This window comes from Chinchilla lanigera, unplaced genomic scaffold, assembly GCF_000276665.1.
Source record: "Chinchilla lanigera isolate Chin_1 unplaced genomic scaffold, ChiLan1.0 scaffold00089, whole genome shotgun sequence".
NCBI lineage: Eukaryota > Metazoa > Chordata > Mammalia > Rodentia > Chinchillidae > Chinchilla > Chinchilla lanigera.
This window is the reverse complement of record NW_004955490.1, coordinates 7,235,329-7,260,841: the sequence shown is the minus strand read 5'-3', so window position 1 is coordinate 7,260,841 and position 25,513 is coordinate 7,235,329. Positions and strand designations below refer to the sequence as shown.

At 33.7% G+C, this 25,513-nt stretch overlaps 1 protein-coding gene across 5 annotated transcripts in view; it reads left to right on the top strand.

The window, feature by feature from the left end:
• Col4a5 (collagen, type IV, alpha 5) overlaps positions 1–25,513 on the top strand; it is a 240,931-nt gene that overhangs the window by 148,814 nt on the left and 66,604 nt on the right. For all 5 annotated transcript variants that reach the window (XM_013504524.1, XM_005404675.1, XM_005404674.2 and 2 more), the window contains 2 exons: positions 1,293–1,443; positions 8,342–8,455. In XM_013504524.1, the coding sequence (XP_013359978.1) occupies positions 1,293–1,443; positions 8,342–8,455 (265 nt within the window). The remainder of the gene's footprint in view (positions 1–1,292; positions 1,444–8,341; positions 8,456–25,513) is intronic.

Below are 25,513 nucleotides of genomic sequence, written 5' to 3'. Positions count from 1 at the left end.
AAATGTCTTTAATAATCCAAGAGGTCATATTTGGATAAAAAAGAGCTTTTTATCCTGTTTTACAGTGGTCAGTTATTCAATTAGATGTGATAATATAAACATTAACTTCCCCTGAACTTCTTTATGGAATCACTGTAGTATTTCATCTCTGTCCATGCCTGTAATGATTGATTGAAACAGTGATGATGTATCAGGACTTTCCTAAATTGTCTCTTTCTGTGCCAGTTCTAACACAGATACATAATGCAAATAATTGCTATTGACTTAGATATAATAATAATGATGATGATAAATAATTCTGTCTTTGTTATTTTTCATTCTTTTTATTTTATCTTATCTAATTTTAAACTTTCTCAATCAACTTTCAGCAAACTGTTATGACATGTAATTATCCTGATGGCCCCTGTACTTTTGTCTTTGAGAGGCAGGGTTTCATGATGTAGTTCAGGCTGACCTTGAACTCTGTAGCCCAGGCTGGCCTCAAACTTGCCATGGTCCTCCTGTCTCAGCCTCCCAAGTGCTGAGATTACAGGCATACACCACCACACCTGGCTAGGGTTTTTTTGTCATTTGTTTTCTGTCTTTTTGATGTCCCTGTATGTTTTATGTGCTTAATTAAGTAAATTTCCTGGGTTTTGTCATTATCTCATTTCCATAGGAAAAGCAATTGACCATGATCCCAGCTCTCATGAGAAATCATTTCTCAGTTCATTATTTTTATTTTATTATGAACATTTTCAAATAAACACAAAAGTGAAAGGAGTAATATAATGAAATTTTGTATGTCCATCACCCAGGTGCAAAATTATTAGGATTTTACCATATTTGCTATTCGTTTTTCTTCACTTAAGTATTTAACCCAAATCTTAAAATTATGCCATTTCTCCAAGTGCTTTAGTATTCATATATAAGTAAATGGGCATTTTATACAAAATTACAAAGCCATGACAATAAATTGTCAAATTAAAAATCATCTTTTGGAATTATCTAATACTTGGTCTATAATAGCGTTTCTTCACTTAGGTAGACTATTATTAAATCTCATTCTCTGTCAGTTGTGTCTTTCTTATTTTGAAATCAGTCAAACTCATTTAATTTGTTTTACTAAGCCCTATTTCCTATCATTTAAGATATTCTCTCTGACATACCAGTCATCTTTTATATCCTGCCCTTGTCCCCATAGAAAAAAAAGTATTACCTTGTATTTTTTACGTTAAATTCGTCATAGTAAACAGTAAGCACCAGGAAAGTCATAGGAGTTTTTATTGTGTTTTGTTGTGTGTATGCCTAAGGGAGAGCCAGGATTTGGGTTACCTGGGCCACCTGGACCACCAGGACTCCCAGGTTTCAAAGGAACACTTGGTCAAAAAGGTGATCGTGGTTTCCCAGGACTTCCAGGTCCTCCAGGACGCACTGGCTTGGATGGTCTACCTGGACCAAAAGGTATGGAGACTTTTGTTGCTTTTCAATTTGCTTTTAACTTTTATAGAAATTGAAACTTTGGGGAAAGCTTGTGGGCAATAAGCCCAATTAACTGGGAAGCTCATGCTACCTTTCTGTCACTGCTACACTCTTTTTTCATCTTTCATTAACTCTGTTTGTCTTTTATTTCACTGGATACGAAATAGAAAGGTATATGAATAAATGTAAAAATGTGAAATGTTATTTCCTCTCTATCCCTAGTGTATCCACTTTTCAGTTTCTTATTTACCCTTCCAGTGTTTCTTCGTGAAGAAAAAATACTAGCCGATAAAATACATAAATATGTATTCCCATATAATTCCCAGCTAAAATGTACATATTTCATGTCTTAAAAATTCACATTTGGCTTATTTCACTTAACTTTATATCTTAGAGATCAATCCACATTAGTGTATAAAAAAAATTAGTGTTTAAAAAAATAAATTAGTGTTTAAAAAAATAAATACCTAGCACCCAGGCATGGTGGCACAGGCCTGTAGTCCTAGCACTAGAGAGGCTAAGGCAGGAGGATCACCATAAATTCAAGGTTAGCCTGGGCTACATAGTGAGTTCAAGGCCAATCTGAACTACATAGGGAGACCCTGTCTCTAGCCACCCCCCCAAGCTACTTAGTATTGAATTGCATAGGTATGTTGCAGTTTACTGAGAAACCCCTGGATTTTTGTTAGCTTGACAGAAGTGAGCAAGTTTCTTAATATAGTTTAAAAACAATTGTATTGTGAAAAATTTGAAATACACAGAAAAAAATAAAAGAATTATCCAATGAAGAGTTACATATCTCCTACCTAGGTCCTGCAGTTAATATTTTGTCCCCCTGACAACATATTATTTTTTAAAGTTTCATATATATGAACCAGGGAGATAGTTCAGTTCTAGATCACTTGCCTAATATGCTCAAGTCCCTAGATTCATTTCTCAGCACCAGAAAAAAAAATTCACATATTCTGTAAAGTATAAAAAACATTACAATGACTACTATATATCCATCACTGGCATTCTCTTATAATGTTTTACTGTACATACTCTGCCACATATCTATTCATCAGTCTGTTCTCTCTATTCATGGATCACCTTTTTGATGCATTACAAAATAAATTGCAACAACATTACACTTCTCCCTAAATACTTCAGGATTTATATCAAAAATAAATGTGCATAGCTTCTTAAATATAGAATTCATATTAAATGAGATGCACATATCTTAAAGGTACATGTGTTGAATTTTGACATATGTGAACTCTTCTGTAACTCAAACTGATGTCAAGATATCATTCCGGGACTGTGGATGTAGGTCAGTAATAGAGCACTTTCTCAGCCTTCAGGAGTCCTGGATCCAGTCCCCAACACTAAGGAATTAAAAAAAAAAGGAAAGAGAGAGCGGGAGGAAGGAAAGAAGAGTAGGAGGGAAAGAAGAACAAAAGTAAAGGAAGAAGAAAAGAGAAAAGAGAAAATTATATCATCCCAGGAAATTTCTTTATGGTCTTTGAATCACTTCCTAAGCCAGTGTCCACAGTAACAACTATACTTATGATTTATTTATCATAATGTAGTCAACCCAGTGTAGGACTTCTTAGAGATGGAATCATGTTAGGTACATTCTTTGTAAGATTTCTTTCACTAGGCATAATGTTTATCATTATCCATATGTTTATCAGCAGTTTTTACCTTTCAATGAAATGAATATACCGTGGACACCTGGGCTTTGTCAAGTTTTTGGTTATTATGAGTGAAGCTGTTAAGAGCAGGTTTTCACAAATGTTTGAATGGATATGTGCTGTCAGTTCGCTTGAGTAAATAGCTACAAGTAAAACTGTTGGGTCGTAAGATAGGTATATGCTTAGTTATATACAAACTACTAGGTCTTTTCCCAGATGGGAAATGGATGAGCCATTTCAAATTCACATCAGTATGGTAAGAGAGCTTTACTTGTTCTACATTCTCTCCAATATTAGAATTTTGGTAGGTGCTCTGTATTGTCTGTATTGTGCTTGTGATATGTTGTAAAATGTTGTATGTCTGTTAATGTTTCCCCCCTTTTATCTTTAAAATAAAAAAAAAAAGAATTTTGGTAGGTGGATTGTGGTACTATATTTTAGTTTTAATCTACATTTTTCTGATAACTAATAATATTGAACTCTTTTTTAATCACTGTAGACTATTTACATGTTCAAATATTTTGCCCATTTGAAAATTTGGGCTGTTTCTCATTTTTTTGTTGGGAGTGTTCTTACATATGTTGTGTAGTAGTCCCACCTCAGATAGATGTTTATGAGTATTCTTAAACATAGAATTCAGATTAAATGAGATACACATATGATTTGTCCATTCATTTTTAGTGTATTTTGATGGAAAGATTCTAACTTTATTGAAGTTGTATCTACAAAGTTTTTCCCTTATGATTATAATTTTCTGTGTCTTGTCTAAGAACATTTAACTAGCCCAACACTGACAAGATTCTGTATTCTATTTTATAAAGTTTATAGTGGAAAAGTTTTCATATATAAAGCCATCATCCATTTTTTTTTTGTTTGTTTGTTTTGGTTTTTCTCCGGTACCGGAACCGAACTCACGACCTTGCGCTTGCCAGGCAAGCGCTTTTGCCGCTGAGCTAAATCTCCAGCCCCATCATCATCCATTTTAAATATTTCAGTATCACATGTCTAAAACAGTCCCCACTCCATTGAATTACTGTAGAATCTGTGGCAAATCAAATGTTTATATATGAGTGGGTCTATTTCTGTATACTTCTATGAATTCTATTTTACTTGTGTATTTTACTGTCGTTAAATCAGTGCCACACTGTTTATATTGCTGTAGCTTAAGATCTTAAATCATATAATCTAAGTCTTCCAATATTTTTATTTTTAAAGATAAAGAATGAAAACACATTAACAAACAAACAGACATAAAGAAAATAACACCCAAACAATAGAAGCAATGCAGAGTTTCAGACAAGGTGATGGGAAATTAACAGTAGTTATTGTATTATATATTGTTATCTTTATATTGGTTACTCAGTTAAACAAATATAGGCATGTAAGATTGATCAAACAATTAAACATTAACTGAGAGAGTCGTACTACTGACTTCTGTTGCTTTATTGTTGGTTTTCTTTAAGAAAATTCTTCAGCTGTACCAAGTCCTTTGACTTTACTCTAGGTGTGGTTTAAATTAGTATATCCCTCACTATGAATGTACTAACTATGATTTCATATATTTAAGGGCCATATTCGTCCCTGTAATCTGTTCATGTCCTTAATAATTCCTTTGTTTTTTGAATATCCTTGACTTTGAGTATTTTTAATTAAATATAAGAAAATAATTTGCACACCTGGTTTGGCAATTATTTCACATTTTTGCAAGAAATTGGACCCTCCTAGTCAATATTTTGGAATGTAGAGAATAATCTGAACAAGCCTATATTCCTGGATCATGTTGAGTTGATTTCTAGTAAAGCAATAATATAGCCTAGTACAATTTTAATGATATAGCTCTGCCAGCAAAAGCCCCAAAGTAGCCTACACAAAAAAACTTCTTATGTAAGATCTTTCAAAAATACATAAATATCTTTGACTAAATATTTCCAGCCAGTTATCATATGTGTTATTCAAAAGTTAAATTAGTGTTTTCCGTCAGTTTTCTCCCCCAGATATAGACCCATGACTCCAAAAACTTCAGATAGAAATATTCCAAATCATAAGCTATATGGTAATCTCCTTATTAAAAATTAATCCATCACTATCTTTTGCATTTATATGTCCTTGATACAGGTTTTCTAAAGAAATAGATTAAAGCCTATTTGAAACATAAACTTTTAATGAGCATTTGCTTGCTTAATTTTTGGATGTAAATTTGAGATTTCCGTATCCTAGTAGAAGTCATTCATTGTCAACTATTAATATTGAATTATAATGATTTAGGTGCCAGAAGAATAAGCATGTGGGGAAATCCACTATGGAATTTCTTTATTCCACCAACTATATTATGTTCCTATTCTGTGCCATGGTATACTTGACTCACTAGAATCCAAACAGTGTAAATTCTGTTTTTTAATGTCTCAAAGTTTACTGTCTTCTGTAAGAAAATCTAGGTGGTATTGTTATGATACTGGTTGTTTTAATAAGAACTTTTATGAATGCATACCTCTAAAGTTTTGAATTAATAGTTCATAGTTAGAACTCAGCAAGCAGATTAAAATAAAAATTAACCTTCTAGGCCCGAGATTGTAGCTCCCTGGTAGGATGCCTGGCCTGGGTTCAGTCTTCATTATCTCCAAAAAATGTGGCATACTGTAATTCTTGCCATATGGAGGTCTAGATTTTCATTCCTTATCCAACTGCCATGGTTTGGAATGATACGTTTTATTCGTGTATTGAAGGCTCGGTATTGTTAAGGTATTGATTCTCCCCAAAATGTACCATAGACTAGGCAGATTTTTAAGGGACGCATAGAAGGCTTTTTTTTTTTTTTGTACTTTAATCATCAGATGGAAAAGAAAACAATTTAGAATATCCAAGACTTTTTTGAGAAAGCACAAATATTGTGGAAGTCAAACTTCCTAACTTCAAATCTTAATGTAAAGCTACATTAATTAACATGGTATATGAAATTCAGACCCAGAAATGAATGGGACATAATAAGGAATGTAGAAATAGACACACATTTGATTTCTGTGGTGCCAGAGATTGAACCCAGGGCCTCACAGATGCTCAGCAAGCATTCCCACCACTGAGCTGCACCCCCACCACCCACATATTTGATTTCTGAAATTTGCAAAGCAATTTTAATAGAAAAATAACTCTTCTTTTTTGTACCGCAAATTGAACTAAGGACCTTGCACTTGCCAGGTTGACACTGTGCCATTGAGCTATATCCGCGTCCCAATAACTCTTCTCAACAAGTAGTATGAAAATAATTGGACATCCATACGTAAAACAAAAAAAAATACATAATGCCTTGTCCAAAGTTTAACTCTGAATGTATTATAGACCTAAATATAAGGGCCTGACCAAAAAAAAAAAATCTTCTAGAGCAGAGGTATGCAAACTTTTCTATAAAGAATCAAATAGTAAATGTTTTAGTTTTTTTGAGAGCCACATATGGTCTTTGTCACATCTTTTTTTTTTTTAAATATGTATGTAGGGAAATCTACTATGTAATTGTCTAAAAACATAAAAACCATTTTTACCTCATGGTCAATGTAAAAATAGCACTGTAGGTCAAAGTTAGCTCTTGGGAAATCCTGTTTTCCCTTGTTTTAGAAGAAAATAGAGGAGAAAAATCTTTGTGATCATAGATTGGGCAAAGAGTTATTAGGACACCAAAATAACAGTCTGTAGAAGAAAAAAATTGATAAACTGTACGTCATTAAAATTGAATGTACTTTACTAGCATGTGTGACAACAGTTTTGTAACTAGAGTATATAACGAAGTCTCAAAACTCAATTACAAGAAAACAGCCCAGTTTTTAAAATATAGTTGGAAAAATAGATAATTTGAACAGAGAACCTCACCATTATAGACACCTGAATAGCAAAGAGGCACATGTCAAAAAAATGCTCAGTGTAATTAGTCATCTGCAAAATGCAAGGTAAAACAACACTGAGACACATAACTATTAGAATCGGATGCAGGCTAACTGGAAGTCACATACATTGCTAGATAGAATGCAAACTGGTACAGCCACATTGAAAAGCAGTTTGATGATTTCTTAACGGATTAAACATGACCTTGGCACATAACATAGAACTATATTTCTAGCTATTTACTAAAGGAAATGTGATGCTTCACACAAAAATTCACAAGTCAGTGTTCATGACAGCTTTATTTGTAATCACAAAGAATTGGAACCAGTAACCAGGAAGCGGGTATATACCTGGAATCCCAGTCCTCTGGACACTGAAGCAGGATGAGCACTGTGAATTTGAGGCCAGCCTAGTTTACACAGTGAGTTCAAGACCAGCCTAGACAGGGTAGCAATACTGTGTCACAAAAAAAAAAAAAATTGGAAACAGCCGAAATGTCCATTATATATTGAAAAGATTCATAAAATATACCATAATCAGTGAAATACTATTGATATATGCAACAACATGAATAAATCTCAAATATATCATATTAAGTGAAATAAGACAAAAGGCTACAACTTGCATGGATGCATTTATGAGATCCTTGCAAAGGAAAAACTATGTTTTAAGGTAGAACGATGGTTGAGAGAGAATTGGAATTTGGTGGTTGTGGGGTGACTACAACTGGGTGAACGACTGTTTTGGGGTTGAAGGAATAATCCCATATCTTGCTTTTAGTGGTTTTCATATGACTACATGCACTTCTTGAAACTCATCAAAGTGTACATTAGCATGAGTGAAATTTAAAGTTTTGAAAAGTGACAGTGATAAACAGAAGACAGAGGGACAGTGAAATTTCTAATGTCAAAGACAAATTTTTCTGACAGAGAAGAGACTTAAGACTATTTTAGGCCATGGCCTTGAATTAGTAAAGGGAAGATGTTGAAGGTTACATAAAAATATGGGTATTTAGAAAGTATATTTTAAACTTATAAATAAATAATTTCCATGATGAGTTACAAATAGAGGCTATATATAGTTATAATCTTTTGTCATGTTTTGCGAGGTTGATATAAATACTGAAGCTAAGCATTCAATATATGTTAAATTATAAGACTATAAGTGAATTCCATATATACTTCTGTGAATATTTGTATTTTTTTCTAATGAATGTCCAGTCTTTCAAGGTCCTTGCTAAAAATTATATGCCTTTTCACATGGATATTATGGTTCCTGTAGACTGGCGACTTATCTGTTAGTTTTAATATCTAATATCTATCTATTTCTTAAAGGTGATGTTGGACCAAATGGGCAGCCTGGGCCAATAGGACCTCCTGGGCAGCCAGGAATTGGTATTCAGGGACCACCAGGACCACCAGGAGTTCCTGGGCCAATAGGCCAACCAGGTAAGAGTGGAGTAAACGTGCATTTTATAGCTGTCCTAATCATAGGTTGGTAAGCTTATCAATAAAGTGAAGCCTATGTAATAATTTTCCAAAAAGTTGATTTAAGAGGTAAGCTATCCATGTATATAATTCTGTAAAAATGAAAAATTATACATCACAACATAACAGCCTATTTAATCCCTGATTTTTTCCTTCCTGTGTATCTATGATTGATCTATTTCCAAAAATGCAGTTTAATAATTACACTATGTTACCATTAACATATAATCATTGAGTCAGACATAGTTTTGTAAGCAGATGTAAATTTCTGGAGCTGATTTTTTCAGACCTGAATACCTGTACAACAATAATAAACTTTTGTCTGTGGGATAAGTTAACATTTCTTACAGTTAGGTTTTAGCAAAAATGTCTATAAAAATACATTACAGGAATTTTCATTTTCTTTCCTTTAAAAATAACTGAGTTAAAGTTTTCCTTTTTACCCCCAAATCAGCACTCTAATTTTTTGTATATTTTATTGGATACTCAAAACGGTTTTTTCAACAGAGGTTTTGCCTCCAACAGAATCATTTGTGTCCTTTACAGTTGTGCAATAGTTTATTAAGATTGTGGATTGTGAGTCATCTGGAGATATAAATTCCTTTTTCTTTTACAAATATATGTTTCTGATGCATAACAATGATATCATTCGGGGAGAATTAGTACATATGCTTATCAATCATTTTTACACCCATTTTCCTTGCATCTCCTTCCCATTTCCACAAAGTCTACCTCTGTTTCCTACCATCTTGCTTTTATTTTGTTCTTTCATTTATTTATATTTTGGATTTCTCATTTAAGAGAAACCATGTAAGATATAACCTTGTGTATCTGATTTATTTCACTTAGAATTATGTTCTCAAGATCCTTTCATTTTCCTATAAATGACTCAAATTTACCCTCTTTGTGGATGAGTACTACTCCATGATACAGTATTGTTTTCTTTCTCCTTTCATCTCTTGGTGGACATCTGAGCTGCTACTATAATTTAGCTATTGGGAACTACTACTGTAAACATGTGTACGCATGTATCACTGTAATATGGTGACTTCAATGCTTTGCAAAAGATACCAAGAAGAGGTACAGCTAGGTCCAGTGGAATTTTGATTTTTATTTTTTTGAGGAATCTCCATAATGAATTCAACAGTGGTTTTACTAGTTTACGCTGCTACCAATAATGTAGAAAGATTCCTCTTCCCCTATAACCTCACCAGCATTTGTTGCTTTTTGAGTTTGTGATGATAACATTTTCTTCCAATGATAGAATCTCAATGTTTTGATTTCCATTTCTCTAGTGACCAAAGATGCTGAACATTTTTTCAGATATACATTGACAATTTGTACTTCTTTTTTTTTTGAAAAGTGTCTATTCATTTCAATTGACCGCTTTTGATTTCTGTCTTTTATTTTGAAGCATCTACTTTTTTGAGTTCTTTATATATTCTTGATGTTAGTCCTCTGTCTGTGGAGTAACTGGCAAATTCTTTTTCCATTCTGTAGATTTTCTCTTCACTCTGCTGGTTGTTTCCTTTGCTGTGCAGAAGATATTTTAATTTTACATGATACCATTTGTTGACTCTTGGTACTGTTTTTGAGCAATTGAGGTTCTCTTCAGTAAGTCCTTGCCTACATATACATCTTCAAGGGTTCCATCAATGTTTTATTTTAGCAGATTTGGTACTTTTTGCTTTAATATCTTGGTTATTGATCCATTCTTTTAGGATTTTAGTACAAAATGAGTGATACATGTGGGTGGCCAGTTTTCCTACCACCATTTGTTAAAGAGGCTATCTTTCTCTTGCATATGCTATTGGCCTCTTCATCAAATCTCAGGTGACCAAAGGTACTTGTAGTTGTTTCAGCATTCTTGATTCTTTTTTATAAAAAACATTAATACATGTATGTGATGCATCATGAATGCATTCATTGTGAGTAGTTGGTATATGCATATAACACTTCTTAATTATTTTGTATCTCCTTCTCCTTCCCGTCCACTAACGCCCTAAATCTCTTAGTCTCCTTCCCATTTGACAATGATCTATCTCCCTATTTCCTATTGTTTATCTTTTATTTTGCTCTTTATTTATTCTTTGGGTTTCTCATATAGGAGAACCATATGATTTTTAACCTTCTTTGCCTTACTTCACTTAATGTTGTGGATTCAAGGTGCATGAATTTTCTTAAAGTTACTCAAGTTTATCTGTCTTTATGGCAGAATGGTACTCTATTGTGTATAAATACTACATGATTTTTATCCAGTCATCTCTTGATGGACATAGGGACTGCTTCCATGACTTAGATATTATGAATTGTGCTGCTATGAATATGGCTGTCACTCTAATGTAATGTCTCTAACTCTTTGGGAATAGCTGAATTGAATGGAATTTATATTTTAAGTTTTATAAAGTGACGCTACACTGACTTCCATGGTGGTTGTACTAGTTTACATTCCCTTCAACAATGTAGAAAGGTTCCTTTTCCCCCAACACCTCACCAGTATTTGTTATAATTTTATTTCTTGATGAAAACCATTCTTTTGGAATAAGATATAATCTCAGTGTTGCTTTAATTTGTAATTCACCAATGACCAGCAATGTTAGACTTTTATCATGTATTTCTTGGCCATTCATACTTTTGTGGGGAATTTTCTGTTCATTTCAGTTGCTCATTTTTTATTAGATCTTTTATTCTGGGTGATCTACGTTTTTTGAATTCTTTATATATTCTAGATGTTGACCTTCTGTCTGAGGTGTAGCTGGTAAAAATTTTTTCCTGTTCTGTATGTTGCCTCTTCACTCTGTGGATTGTTTCCTTGGTTGTTCAGAAGCTTATGGGTATAACTTCAATCTTGTCTATGTCAACACCCAGTTTTCCCAGCATCATTTGCTAAACAGGCTATCTTTTCTCTAGCATGTGTTTCTGGCTTTTTTGTTAAAGATTAGGTGGCTCAATGAGTCTGGAGTTGTTTCTAAATCCTCTGTCTGATGCCATTAGTCCATGTGTCTGTTTTTGTGCCAGGACCATGCTGTTATTATGGCTGTATGTTATATGATTCAAAATTTGGGATTGTGGTGCCTCCTGCTTTGTTCTTGTTGCTCGAGATTGCTTTTGCTATTCTGCTTCTGGTCTGTTCTGTATCAGTATGAATTTTTGGACACTTCTTTCTACTTGTGTGAGGAATGTTGCTTGTGTTTTGATAGTGAGTGCATAAAATCTATATATCAGTTTTGATATAATGACCATTTTGACAATGTTGTTTATGTCTGTCAAGGAATAGGGTATTGTCTTTCCTTTTTCTGATGTACTCTTGGATCTCCTTTTTCAGAATAGTATTATTTTTGTTATAGAGATCTTTACTTCCTTAGATTCTTAGTACTTAATATTTCTTGCTGTTATTATGAATAGTTTTGTTTTCCAAATTACCTTTTCAGAGGCTTCATTATTGGTATAGTTCAAGCTATTGATTTTTGTGTTTTCATTTTGTATCCTTCCATATTTCTGAATTTGATTATTAATTCTAGTAGTCTTTTAATGGAATTTTTGATTCTTCTATTTAAAGGATCCTGTCGTTTGTAAATAGTGATAATTTCACTTCTTTTTATGCACATATCCCTGTTATTTTTTTCTCTTACCTGATTGCACTGGCTATTATTGCAAGTACCATATTGAAGAGAAGTGGTAATAGCAGACATCCTTGTCTTGCTCCTGATTTTAGAGGAAAAGCTTTCAGTGTTTTCCCATTTAATATGATGTTGGCAGTAGATGTGTCATAAGTGGCTTTTATCATATTGAGATAGGGTCCTTCTATACCTGTTTTCTTCAGAGTTTTTGCCATAAATGAATGATGAATTGTTTCAAAAGCTGTTTCTTCATCTATTGAAATGAAATGATAATGTGATTTTTCCTTACTTCTGTTTAAGCAATATTTTACTGTATTGATTTGCATATGTTGAACTATCCTTGCATCCCTAGGATAAGGCCTACTTGGTCATGGTATGTGATCTTCTTGTTGACTTGTTGCATTCTGTTTGCCAATTTCTTGTTGATTTTTGTATGCATGTTCATTAGTTTGACCTATAGTATTCTCTTTTAGATGGGTCCTAGTCTGGTTTTGGAATTAGAGTAATATTAGCTTCTGTGAATTATTTTGTAAGTATTCACTGCCTTTTGATTCCATTATGGAGTTTGAAGAGTATTGGTGTTATGGCCTCCATAAAGGTCTTATAGAATGGAGTGGTGATTCCATGTGGTCCTGGGTTTTTCTTAGTTGGCAGTTTTTGTTACTGCCTCAATGTCATTTGCTGTTATTGGACTGTACAGTATTTTTATGTCGTGGCTCAGTTTTGACAATTCATGTGTCTAGGAATTTATACAATCCTTTCCGATTCTCCATTTTCTTTGAGTACAGTTTTTCACAGTAGTTGCTAGAGATCTGGATTTCAATGGTATCTTTGTAATATAAACTTTTTTCAATTCTAGTTGTTTTAATGTGGATATTTTCTTCTTTTGGTAAGTTTGGTTAAAGGTTTATATATTTTGGTTACTCTCTTAAAGAACCAGCTTTTTGATTAATTATTTGGAGGTAGCTTTTTGTTTTCAGTTTCAATTTCTTTTAATATCTGCTCTGATCTTTTGTAATTTCCCTCCCTGTACTAGGTTTGTTTTTAGACTATTTTGTTCTAGTTTCTAGAAGAATATCATTAGGTTGTTTATTTAAGTGTACTCTGATTTTCTAATCTATTTACAACAATCAATTTGCCTCTTTGGGCTGCTTTCATTTTGCCCTATAGGTTCTGTTTAGTTGTACTCACATTATTGTTTGATTCTAAGAATTGTTTAATTTCTTCCTTCATTTCTTCTGTGGTCCACTGAGTATACTGGGCTGAGTTACGTAATGTCCCACTATTAGTGAATTTTCTGTAGTTTTCTTTTGCAATTGATGTCTCGCTTTTAGTGCTCTGTGATCTGAGAGGATATATGGGATGATTTTCATTGTTTAGTATTTATTTAAGCAGGCTTTATGTATTAGTATGTGGCCTGGTTTGGAGAAAGTTCCATAAGCTGCTGAGAAGAATGTGCATTCTGTCATAGGGTGGAACTGTAGATATCTAATAATTAGATATCTACACAATATTAGTGTAGATATCTACACTGTAGATATCTAATAATTCTATTCAAAGTTGTTATTCAGCTCTGATATTTGTTACTTTTGTTGAGTTGTTCTACCTTTCTGTGAAAGTAGGGAATAGAAGTCACCCACTATAATTTTACTGGTGTTTATTTGATCTTTTATGTATAGTAATGTTCATTTTATGAAGTTAGATGTCCCAGTATTCCATGCAGATATATTCACAATTTTTAATCTCTTCCATTGAATTGTTCCTTAACTAATATTTAATGACTTTCTTTGCCTCTTGTGATCAATTTTAGCTGGAAGCTTACTTTGTCTGAGAATAAAATTATTTCTTCTGCTTGATTTCAGGATCCTCGTCCATGGAATATTGTTTTCCATTCTTTGATTTTTAGCCCATGAATTTCATTTTGGATTATATGAATTTCTTTAATGCAACAGACTGTTAGAGTCTGTGTTTTGGTCCAACCTGCCAGTCTGCATCGTTTAATTGGGGAGTTGAGGCCAGTGACTTTGACAGTTACTACCCATTTTTAGTAAGTTATACCTGTCACTACATACCTTTTCTGTTGTTGATTCCTCAGTTTTTCCTTTCTTGTTTAATATGTTCCTGCTGACTTAAGCCACCAGCGTTACATGCATGATTCCCACATCAGGCAGATTGAATCACCAGTAGTCAGCTATTAACATCAGACAATGGAATTCAAATCATGGCTGCCTGGCAGGGAGGAATAAGATTTATGTGCCCCACAGTGAATGTGTAAATTCCCCGTGTTTTTGCTTTATTCGTCACATCTGACTTTTGGCTTTGTTAGCTTCATTGTCTCTGTCTAGGGTATTCCTGAGTATTTTTGGTGGGCTGGCTTGGTGATCATGTGTCACTGAAAGTGTTCATTGTCATAGAATGTCCTTATTTCTTCTTCAATTTTGACAGATGATTTTGCAGTATACATTAGTCTCAACTGTAAGTTGTTTTCCTCTATGGCTTGAAACATTTCACTCCAGTCTCTTCTGGCCTTTAAAAATTGTGCTGAGAAATATGCTGTAATCGCAGTTGGTTTACATTTATAAGTGATTTTTTTTTCCTTTTCTTTGATGGCTCTTAAGAATCCATGTTTTTATTGGCTATCTGAGATGTTTTTTTTTGGTGGGGGGTACTGGCAATCAACCTTAGGACCTTGCGCTTGCCAGGCAGGAGCTTGTGCCAGTGAGCTATATCCCCGGCCCTGAGATTTTTGACTATTCTATATTGTGGGGACTTTCTTTTTTCATTGTTGTTATGTGGTGTTCTGGAAGCCTTGCTTACCTATATGTTGCAGTCTTTCCTCATACTTGAAAAGTTTTCTGCTATGCTTTGTATAAACAGATTTTGTATTCCATGTGTGCTGTCTTTTAAGTGCTCTCTCACTTCACTTAGGCATAGGTAATCTTATCACCTAGTAGCTCCTGGATAAATTTTTCTTGTTCTCTTATCATTTTACAGACTTCTTTGACTAAATTATTGTGAATTTCCATTTTGTCCTCCATTTCTGAAACCCTGAGTTTACATTGGGCATTTCTGTTCTTTGTGAATTATATCAAATTCTTTACTTTAAAATTTCTGTTTGGCACTTTCACTTGGAGTCTATATCTCTAGTAAATCTGTCATTAATGTTTTGTACTAGTTGAGTCAGCTCTTCCAGTGTTATATATCTTTGTCCCATATCCATAGTGATTATGTTGTATGTTATTTGCACTAATTTGGGAGTTATGTCCTTTTTGAACTCTCCCAGTTTCTTTACTTCCACTTTAATTGCTTTGCATAGATTGGCTCCCTGGTGTTTGATTTCCTCTCTATTGGTGCCCCTTGGATCTACTTAGGGAAAGGTGGGAGTATGTACAGGCAATTTGTGGCTTGTTTTTTGATTTTTTTTTTTTTGGTACTGATTTGAGTTTAAATAGAATGAAGGGAGTTTGTTGTTGATAGTTTGATGTCTTTAGGTTCTTTTCTCCAGTAATGTGTTCATCTTGGCTTTATTTGCTCCTTTATATGGTCTGCATTTCAGCCTATTCAATTTAAGTGGGTGGAACCCTGTCATTGTGTTGTAAAGAGAGACTTTCCATTGGATACAGCCGTGTGAACAGAAGTAATCATACACCAATCAAAAACATTAAAACTTGCTTTGATAACTTTACCCTTTTGTCAATATCCCTTATAGACACAATATTGTACTAGGATGTGGGAGGTGGGAAAATGTGGAGAGGAAGAGTGCAAAGAATGGAGTATGTCAATGAGAAGAGAGGAACGAAAGAGAAATGTCAACAGGGAAAAATAACATAGACAGGAAGTTAGAGTCTGTTGTAATTATTTTTTTATATAGCTGTGGTAATGCTCTGGTGTTGTGTGGGCTTGAGAGTATTTGTGTAGGCTAGAGGATGTGTACAGATTACTGCAAGTATAAATATTCAGTGAAGTTGTGAGATTTTCAGTGCCTATTAGTGTGTTTGTAGTTAATTTTGAGTTCTTTTTTTGTCTGTAACAGGAATCTAATTCAGGACCTTGCACTTGCCAGACGGGCTCTTGTGCCACTGAGCTATATCCCTGGCCCCTTGTAGTGAATTTTGTTTGGTTCCTCTAAGTCCAATTTTGTTAAGGGCTACTCTGACCTGCCCTTAAATGACACTGTTTAATTTATAGCACTGGTTAATTCTTATTCTCTAAAGGACTTATAAAGGCTCCTGTTATATTTAGGTCATTACATATTTGCAGAGAAGGGGGAAGGCAATGATGCCAGATAAGAGAGAAGAAAAACTAGGGAGGAAAGAGTCAAAAATGGAAAAGCAAGTTCCATCTCACTATTTCTTATTTTTTATTTTTCACTTTATTTTTAGTTTCACTTTTTGGAGGATCAAGAGATGGAGAGAAAGCGGGAGAATAGGGGATTACAAAAAGGAATTGAGATGTTTTATGTACATATACCAACTCCACACATGGAATGTAAACATTATGTACTGCAAACATGTATCAAAAAATGGAAGGGTATCAAGAGATGGAATGAGGGAACAGGGATGGAAGGGAATAGGGATGAAAAAAGCAATGAAGATACATTATGGATTACACACATACATTAATAACCTAAAGTGAAAGAAGAAAGTGAAAAGAAAAGTGAAAGAAAGCAAGAAAAGAAAGTGAAAGAAAACAGAAGAGTTTTTAAAGTTAAAAAAAATAATAGAGAAGAAGCACTAAAGATGGAACAGGTCAAAGGCAAAAAACTTAAAGAATACAGTATAATAACCAACCAATACCCATAAAAAAGGAAGAACTAGAAGGAAAGAAATAAAGATAGAAAGAAAAACATGAAAATAGAAAATCAAGGTAACCTAAATCAAAGAAGGAAACAATAATTAAAGCAACCAAAATAAAAATACATATAAAAATAAAAACCGTCATATAATTATTATAGTGTTAACCTAGAGCTTCCACACAGCTTTCTCTACACTAGCATCACTGTCTGATTTGATAAGCTATACAGTTTACCATGTAGACTAGAAAATTGCCTGTTTGAAGTCTTGAGGACTGTCACTCCCACATTACTTGTGTCCTGGTGTCAAGTTGCATATGTCCCCCTCTGTAGACCTCTGTGGATATAATTACCTTGGTTGATTTAAGTTGTAAGTATTGTGGACTTCATGTCTGTCTTCTTCCAAATGCTTTCCTTGCCTATTGCATGGCCAAAATGCCTCTGGCCCAAGTATTGATTCCCACCTCTCTGACCACAAATATCTATCAGTTTCAGACCCACCTACAGAAAGAGCAGAACGGTATTGGTTGGTTGTGTTTGATTTATGGCCAAACCAGAAAACTAGTTTAGTTAACCCGGTGATATGACGCTGGGTGTGGGAGAACCTAATGTTTGTAGGTAAGGAAATAGAGATAAAAGCATTAACTCATAGTCCTGTAGTCTTACTAGTACATTGCTGACAGGCCAGGAACCAGATTTAGTGTCCAAGGTCTCTTCCCATGACACACCCAGATCACTCCAAAACTGTGGCTTACTAATCTTAGGTGGATCCCAAGCCAATTAATTTGACAGTTAGCTGTATCAGTCATACTTGTTTTCTGCTTTTTCTTTTAGTTCCAAAAAGTGCATGAAATTATTGAAGCATTTTGAATTTTAATTCACACCTGTGTGAGAATGAGAACATCATTAATGCCAACATGAACAAAATAAAAATGTTTATATATACTTTGTGCTTTCTCACCTTCACCTAATATCCTGAAACATTTATTTCATCTAATGTTCTCTGTCCCTGACACACCTTCTGCTAGCACATACAGAGTGCAGATATGATGGACAGAGAGAAAAATAATGGTGCTGAATTCAACTGTATCTCTTTCTTCTATAAGTACGTACTTTGCTATAGAATAAAAGATCTAGACTATGGGTTTCAAAAGCAAGATTAATAGCAGTTTATAAGAAAATGTGCTGAATGCATTCTTAATTTGGAAATGTTCTTAAACCATTTTTTACCTTGGATGGACCACATTTCATACCTGATATCAAGCACATACATTCGTATGAGTTTCTCATATGGGGTCTCACATGCCCATATCCTACTTTTGTAATGAAACTGTATACTTTAGCATAATGTTAGCCAGCTGTATGTCTTAGTAGTTGCACTGGGGGAATACAGGAAGCAGTTTTTCTATTCACCCAATTGGTACAACAAATGGCAAGGTGTATATACATGTGGCAAAGTGAGTTTGACCCATATTATGTGCCATGTTACATCTTGTGTATTTATAATTTCTTATTAAATGTTTTGTTTAGATTTTTCTTGTAGAATTAACCCAGTTTAGCACAATGTTGTGTGGAAAATCTGCTTTTACAACTTTGGGAGGAGGTTGAAATTGAGTCATCAGGTGATTCAATGACTGATGATAACTTGGATCATGTAAGCCAAAGAAGTTAGCAAGAGATGACCGATAGAGATATGATAGATAGAACAGTACAGAATGAAGATCTTGAGTCAGATGAAGAAAGTAGTAATACAAATAAATATTTGACTAGTCAAAATGCTGCAAAATTATCATGTGCATGTGAATAATCCAATTTTAAAACTAGGTCAGAAAATGTTATTAGGATCTTGCCAGGTATGAAACCTGTTGAATGCCAACACTGTGATTCAATATTGGAAATTGTTTTTAATGGACAATATGCTGCAAGATATTTTGAAATACACTAATACTGAAATCCAAAAAAAAGTTCTACCTCATGTGGTGCCACACATCTGTAATCCCAGCACATGGGAGGCTAAAGCCAGAGGATTGCCATGAGTTTGAGACCAGCCTGGGATACATAGGGAAGTTCAAGGCCATCCTGCACTGCATAGCAAGACTCTCTCTCAACCCCCCCCCCTCAAAAAAAAGAAAGAAAAGAAACATTGTATATGCATCAGTAATAATACTCAAAAATATATTTATCATGACACCTCACTATCTGAACTAAATGCCTTTATAGGACTTTATCATTCTAATCATCAGAATCTAAAATATTTATGGAGAAGTGACAGACGTGGCATTGAGACTTTTAGAATAATAATGACATTCAAAAGATATGGTTTCCTTCAAAATTGCCTACATTTTGATGATGAAAAGACCTGCCAAGAAAAAAAATCCAATGATTTGGCTGCTATTCGCTTATTTATTGAAGATTTGTTTTGAACTGTCAAGCAATTTACACACTATACAAATACATGATAATTGACAAACAACTCGCATTGTTTCATGGTTGCTGAAGCTTTTGGCAATATATGCCAAGTAAACCTTCCAAAAATGGTATAAAAATATAGGCCCTAGTAGATGTGAAGACATTTTATACTTCGAGTTTAGAAATTTATCCAGGAACTCAGCCTCTAGGTCTTTCTTCATGCAGTAGTAAACCGTATGACTTTGTGAACAGACTTGTTGCACCTATTTCAAAAAGTAACCCAAATGTCACATTTGACAATTGGTTCACTAGTTACCTGTTGATATTACATTTGCTAAAAGAGTACTATTTGACCAGCACAGAAACTTTTGTAAGAACAAAGCCGAGATTTCTGAAAAAATGCTGCAAGTTCACAAGAGAGAAATGTATAGTAAAATCTTTAAATTTCAGTAAGACATAGCATTGGCCTCCTATATGGTGAAGAAAAACAAAGTAGTATCGATATTGTCAACATTACACTGTGATGATAAGATTGACAGTGGGGCTTGACATGGTGGCACACACCTATGATCCAAGCGCTTGGGAGGCTGAAGCAGGAGGATCCTGTGAATTCAATTAAGGTCGGTCTGTGCTACATAGTGAATTCAAGGTTAGCCTGGACTATATAGGGAGACCTTGTATCAAAACAAACAAATAACAAAGATTGTTAGTGAATCCTCAACACAAATGAAGCCAGAAATCATCACATTTTATAACCAAACAAAATCTAGACTAGATATTCTTGACAAGTTATGCAGTATCTATGATGTCACATGAAACACAAAGTGTTGGCCAATAGTTATGTTTTACTCAATACTAAACATGTCAGGCATACATAGTTTCATAGTTTACAAAGAAAATAATGAGCTATATCATGGAGAAATTTTCTTAGAGGATTGGGCTTGGAACTGATAAATGATCAATTCCATCAGAGGCAGAAGAGTATGTATCTGCCCAATGAATTCCTCAAAAGAATTCTAGGGAAGACAGGGGAACAGACAGGTGAAACATCACAAGAAACTCTTAAGAAAAGAGGAAGACCACCAAGATGTCAAGTATGTCCTACCAAAGAAGACAAAAAATAGAACACATGTGCTAAGAACAAAACAGAACAAACAAATACATGTGCTATCAGTGTAAGCCATACTTGTGGATGGAACATGCTGTTCTCACGTGTGAAAATTGTCATAGGTGTGGTAATTGAAGTAAAGGTTGTTTTTGTGCTAGAGTTTTATTTGTATTTTCATTGTAGTTTACATAGCAATTTATTTCTGCTGTTATTTTTTAGATTTAGTAAGAAATAGTGGATGTAGAAAATGTTAATGTTTATTTTAAACACTCAGTATATATTTGATATTTTATTTTATTGATACTTTGTTTTCCTGCTAATTGGACATAGTATAGTATAATAAGAAGCTCCTGAAACAACAGGAAGACAAGAGAGATGACAAGTATGACCTGCCAAAATAAAATAGAAAAGCAAAACTCATATGCTGTCAGTGTGAGACTTGTGTATGGAACATGCTATTGTCATATGTGAAGACTGCCTTAGGTGCGGTAATTGAAGCAAACATGACTTCTGCAGTAGAATTTGGTTTGTATTTTTATTATAGTTCACATAGGAATTTATTTCTGTTATTTTTTAGATCTTGTAAGCAGGTAAACAGTTGATATTAAAAATGTTGATAATTATTCTACACACTCATTACATAATATTTTATTGATATTTTACTTTCCCATTATGTACACATGGTTTAATAAAGCTCATAAAATTAAAATTAATAATTCATCAATAGAAATACTCCAAAACATAAATGTGGACATTACACATACCCCTAAGGTGCCTTTCCTAAAAAGTTGCCACGATGCCTGCAAGGCTACGTAAATTTTATTTATATCACCAAAGCAGAATATTCCCTTAAGCAGTTTCAAAAATATCATAATTCCTCTTTTCTTCTTCCTTCCTTCCTTCCTTAGAATAGGCTTGATGTGTAACAAATATATTTATTGTTAGAGAGATAGCACATACACATAGTTCATCTTGATCTTTTTTACATTCTCCTTCCCTTCTCACCTTCCCAACTTCAGCCATCCCCAGATCCCCTTCCCACATTCACAAAGTGTGAATCTCCCTGTTTCTTATCCTCCATCTTTTATTTTTCTCCTAAATTATTTTAATTTGGGCCTCTCATATAAGAAAAAACATGCAATATTTAACTTTCTGTATATGATGTATTTCACTTGGCATTATTGACTCTACATGCATCCATTTTCCAACAAACAAATCAAATTTATCCTTCTTTATGGCTGAAAAGTACTCTATTCTGCATATGTAGCACATGTTCTTTATCCATTCATCTGTTGTACTGTAGGCTGCTTCTAAAATTTCACTGTTATGAATTGTGCTGCTCTGAATGTGGGTATCCATGTATCACTTCAGTATGATGCCTTTAACTCTTTCAGAAAGATACCTAGTAGAGGTATAGCTGGGTCAAATAGAACCTCTAGATTTTGATGAATCACTATACTAATTTACATAGTGATTGCATTATTTGACATTACCACTAACAATTGCCAGGATTTGTTGTTTTTGAAGTTTGTGATAATAGTCATTCTTTTGAAAAAACATGGAATATTAGTGTTATTTTAATTTGTTTTTTCTAATAGCCAAAATTGCCAAATATGTTTTTACATATTCAGTGATCTTTTGTACTTCTTTCAAGAAGTTTCTATCCACTTCAATTTCCCATTTTATTTCATCCTTTTAAAACATTTTTATTTCTTGTATGTACATATTTGTAGTATAGAATGATTACTTTCATAAAGGGAAGTTGGGACATGTACATCACATACCTTAGTTCTTTGTACTTCTCTATTTCCATCTTTTGATTCTCTTCGCATTTACAAAAATCTATCTCTCTGTTATTATCTGTCATTTATTTTGCTCTTCAAATTATTTATACTTTTGGGTTTCTCATATGATAGATCATTTAATATTGATTACCCATTTTGGACTGGGTCATTAATTTGGGGAAGTTTAATATATTTGAGTTTTATATATTGTAGATATTCACCTTAAGTCTAAGGAGTGTCTACCAAATATAGGTCTTCTGTTCCCTGAATTGGTTGTTTCCTTTGCTGTGCAGAAACTTTTTAATTTGATAATCCTATTTGTTCACTATTGGTGTTATCTCTTGTGCAACTGGGCTTCTATTCAGAAAGCCCTTCTCCATTCTTATGTCTTCAAGAGTTTCACCTGTTTATCCAACAGATTCAGTCTTTCTGTTTTTATATGTAAATCTTTGAACCATTTTAATTTGATTTTAGTGCAGGGTGAGAGATATGGGCTAGATTCATTCTTCTGCATGTTGATAGCCAGTTTTCTCAGCACAATTTTTAAAGGAGCCGTTATGTCTCCAGCGTATGATTTTGGACGCTTTGTGGAAAATCAGATGGCCAAAGGTGACTGGAGTTATTTTTTCACACTCCATTCTGTTCTATTGATCAAAATGTCTGTTTTTGTGCCAGTACCATGCAGTTTTTCTAACTGTAGGTAATGTTACTTGAAATCAAGGATTCTAATGCCTCCTGCTTTGCTCTGGCTGCCCAGGATTGCTTTTGCTATTCTGGGTCTGTTCTGGTTCCATATAAATTTTACTTTGGAATTTTCTAGCTGTGTGAAGAATACTATCAGTAGTTAGTTTTGTGTTGCATTAAATCTATATGTATGTTTTAGTAATACCATATGACCATTTTGACAGTGGGGATGTCTTTCCATTTCCTAATGTCTGCTTTAGTCTCTTTTTTCAAAATACTATAATTTTCATTATAAAGGCCTTTCACTTGCTTGGTTAGGTTCATTCCAATTTAATTTTGAACTATTGTGAAAGGGAATATTTTCCTGATTTCTTTGTCAGTTTTGATTTTGTGTATGGATTTTATTGCCTGATATATTGCTGAATTTGTATTCTAGTTCTAGGAGTCTTTTGGTGGACCTTATTGAGGCTTCTGTGTAAAGGAGCATGCCATTTGTGAATGAGGAGAGTTTGACTTTTTCCTTTCTAATACAAATTCCTTTTATTTCTTTCTCTTACCTGATTGCTCTGGCTGAAGTTTAGAGAATTATGTTGGACAGGATAAGTAAGAGTGGATTCTCTTCTCTTATTCCCGATTTTAGAGGAAATGCTTTGTTTTTCTTCATTTAGTGTGTTGTTGACAGTGGTTTTATTATAAAAACCTTTTATCAATTTGAGATAAGATCTTCTATGCCTTTTTTATCATTAATGGATATGAATTTTGTCAAATGATTTTTTTGCATCTGTTGAGATGATCATATTTTGTCCTTATTTCTGTTTATGTGGTGTATTACATTTGATGATTTATGTATTTTATTTTACTTTTTTATTTTAAAGAGAATAGTAAAAAAACAATAGCAAAATACAAAAAAAAAGAACAAAGTCAGGACATTAAAAATGACTCGGGGTTTCAAACAAAATGATAGAATTAACAGTGGTTGTTAAATAACATATTGTTATCATCAGTGAAGTTCCTCAGATTACCAGATGTAAGAATGGAAGATTGATCAAACCATTAAAGAGAATAAGAAAATAATAATATTAAAAAAAATTAGAGAGAATACAGAGTTCCACTAAACAGTGTGGTAGGAATTAACCAATGGTTGTTATATTGCATATTATTATCTTCACATCAGTTGCTCAGATTACCAGATATAAGCATACATAATTGGTTAAAGTATAAAAAAAAGTAAGCATTAACTATTCAATAAACCACCAGATATCAGCAGTGCAGTTATGTCAGCTATCCTTGTGTAAATATATATATATATATATATTTGCTTTATTTCTTTCTTTTGTTTTCTTTTTTCCCTCATCCCAGTTGTTCCTACCTTTGAGCAATTTATTTCACTTTCATATTATCTATTGTACATTTTGGGTTTTATTTATTCTTTCATGTTCTTACACTAGGGAGACAATATGATGTTTACACATGTGAGTCTGATTTATTTCACTTATGAGTATAGACTCTAGTTGCAACCATTTACCTATAAAAGCCTCTGTTTTATCTTTTTTGTAGCTGAGTAATACTCCATTGCATAAAAATATCATCTTTTTTATCCATTTCTCAGTTGATGGGCATTTGGGTTGTTTTCAAGATTTAGCTATGACAAATTGTGCTTCTATAAACATGGGTGCACATATATCGCTGAGTTACGATGTTTATAATTTTTCTGGAAATACATCCAAAAGGCGAATAACTGGGTTAAGAGGGACTTCTACTCCTAGTTTTGTGAGGAATCTCGAAACTGATTTCCACAGTAGTTTCACCAATCTACACTCCCACCAGCAATGGAGAAGTGTTCCTTTCTCCCCACAGCCTCTCCAGCATTTGTCATTGGTTGATTTCATGATAGCCTTTGTTTCTGGGGTGAGATAGAATCTCAGTGTTGTTTTAATTTGCATTTCTCAAATGACAATGACGTTGAACTTTTTTTCATATATTTGTTTGCCATTACTATTACTTCATCTGAGAAGTATGTATTCATCTCAGATGCGCATTTTTGGATTGGGTCTTTGAATTTTGGGGGCCTGATTTTTAAAATTCTTTATATGTTCTAGATAGAAGTCTTTTGTCTGAGGGGCAGTTGGCCCCATTTCGTTTGATGTGCAAAAATTTGTCAATGAGATGAGATCCCGGTTGTTGATTCTATGAAGTATTTTCCGTTCAGTTTGGTTTTTGTTCATGAACTATTTGCCTAACCCTACATCTTTGAGATTTTTACCTACTTTCTCTTCCAGTAGATTTAGTGTTTCTCTTTTGATATTTAGATATTTGATCCATTTTGACTTTAATTTAGTGCACGGTGAAAGACATGGGTCTAGTTTTAGTCTTCAGCATATGGAAAGCCAGTTTTTCCAACACCATTTATTGAAGAAGCTGTCTTTCTCCAGTGAATATGTTTGGCCCCTTTGTCAAAAATAAGGTGGCTGAGTGTGTTTGAAACTGTGTCTGCATCTTCTAACCTGTTCCATTGATCTTCAGGTCTGTTTTTGTGTCAGTACCATGCTGATTTTATCACAGTAGATTAGTAATATAACTTTAAGTCAGGAATTGTGATGTCTCCTGCCTTTCCTTTTTTTT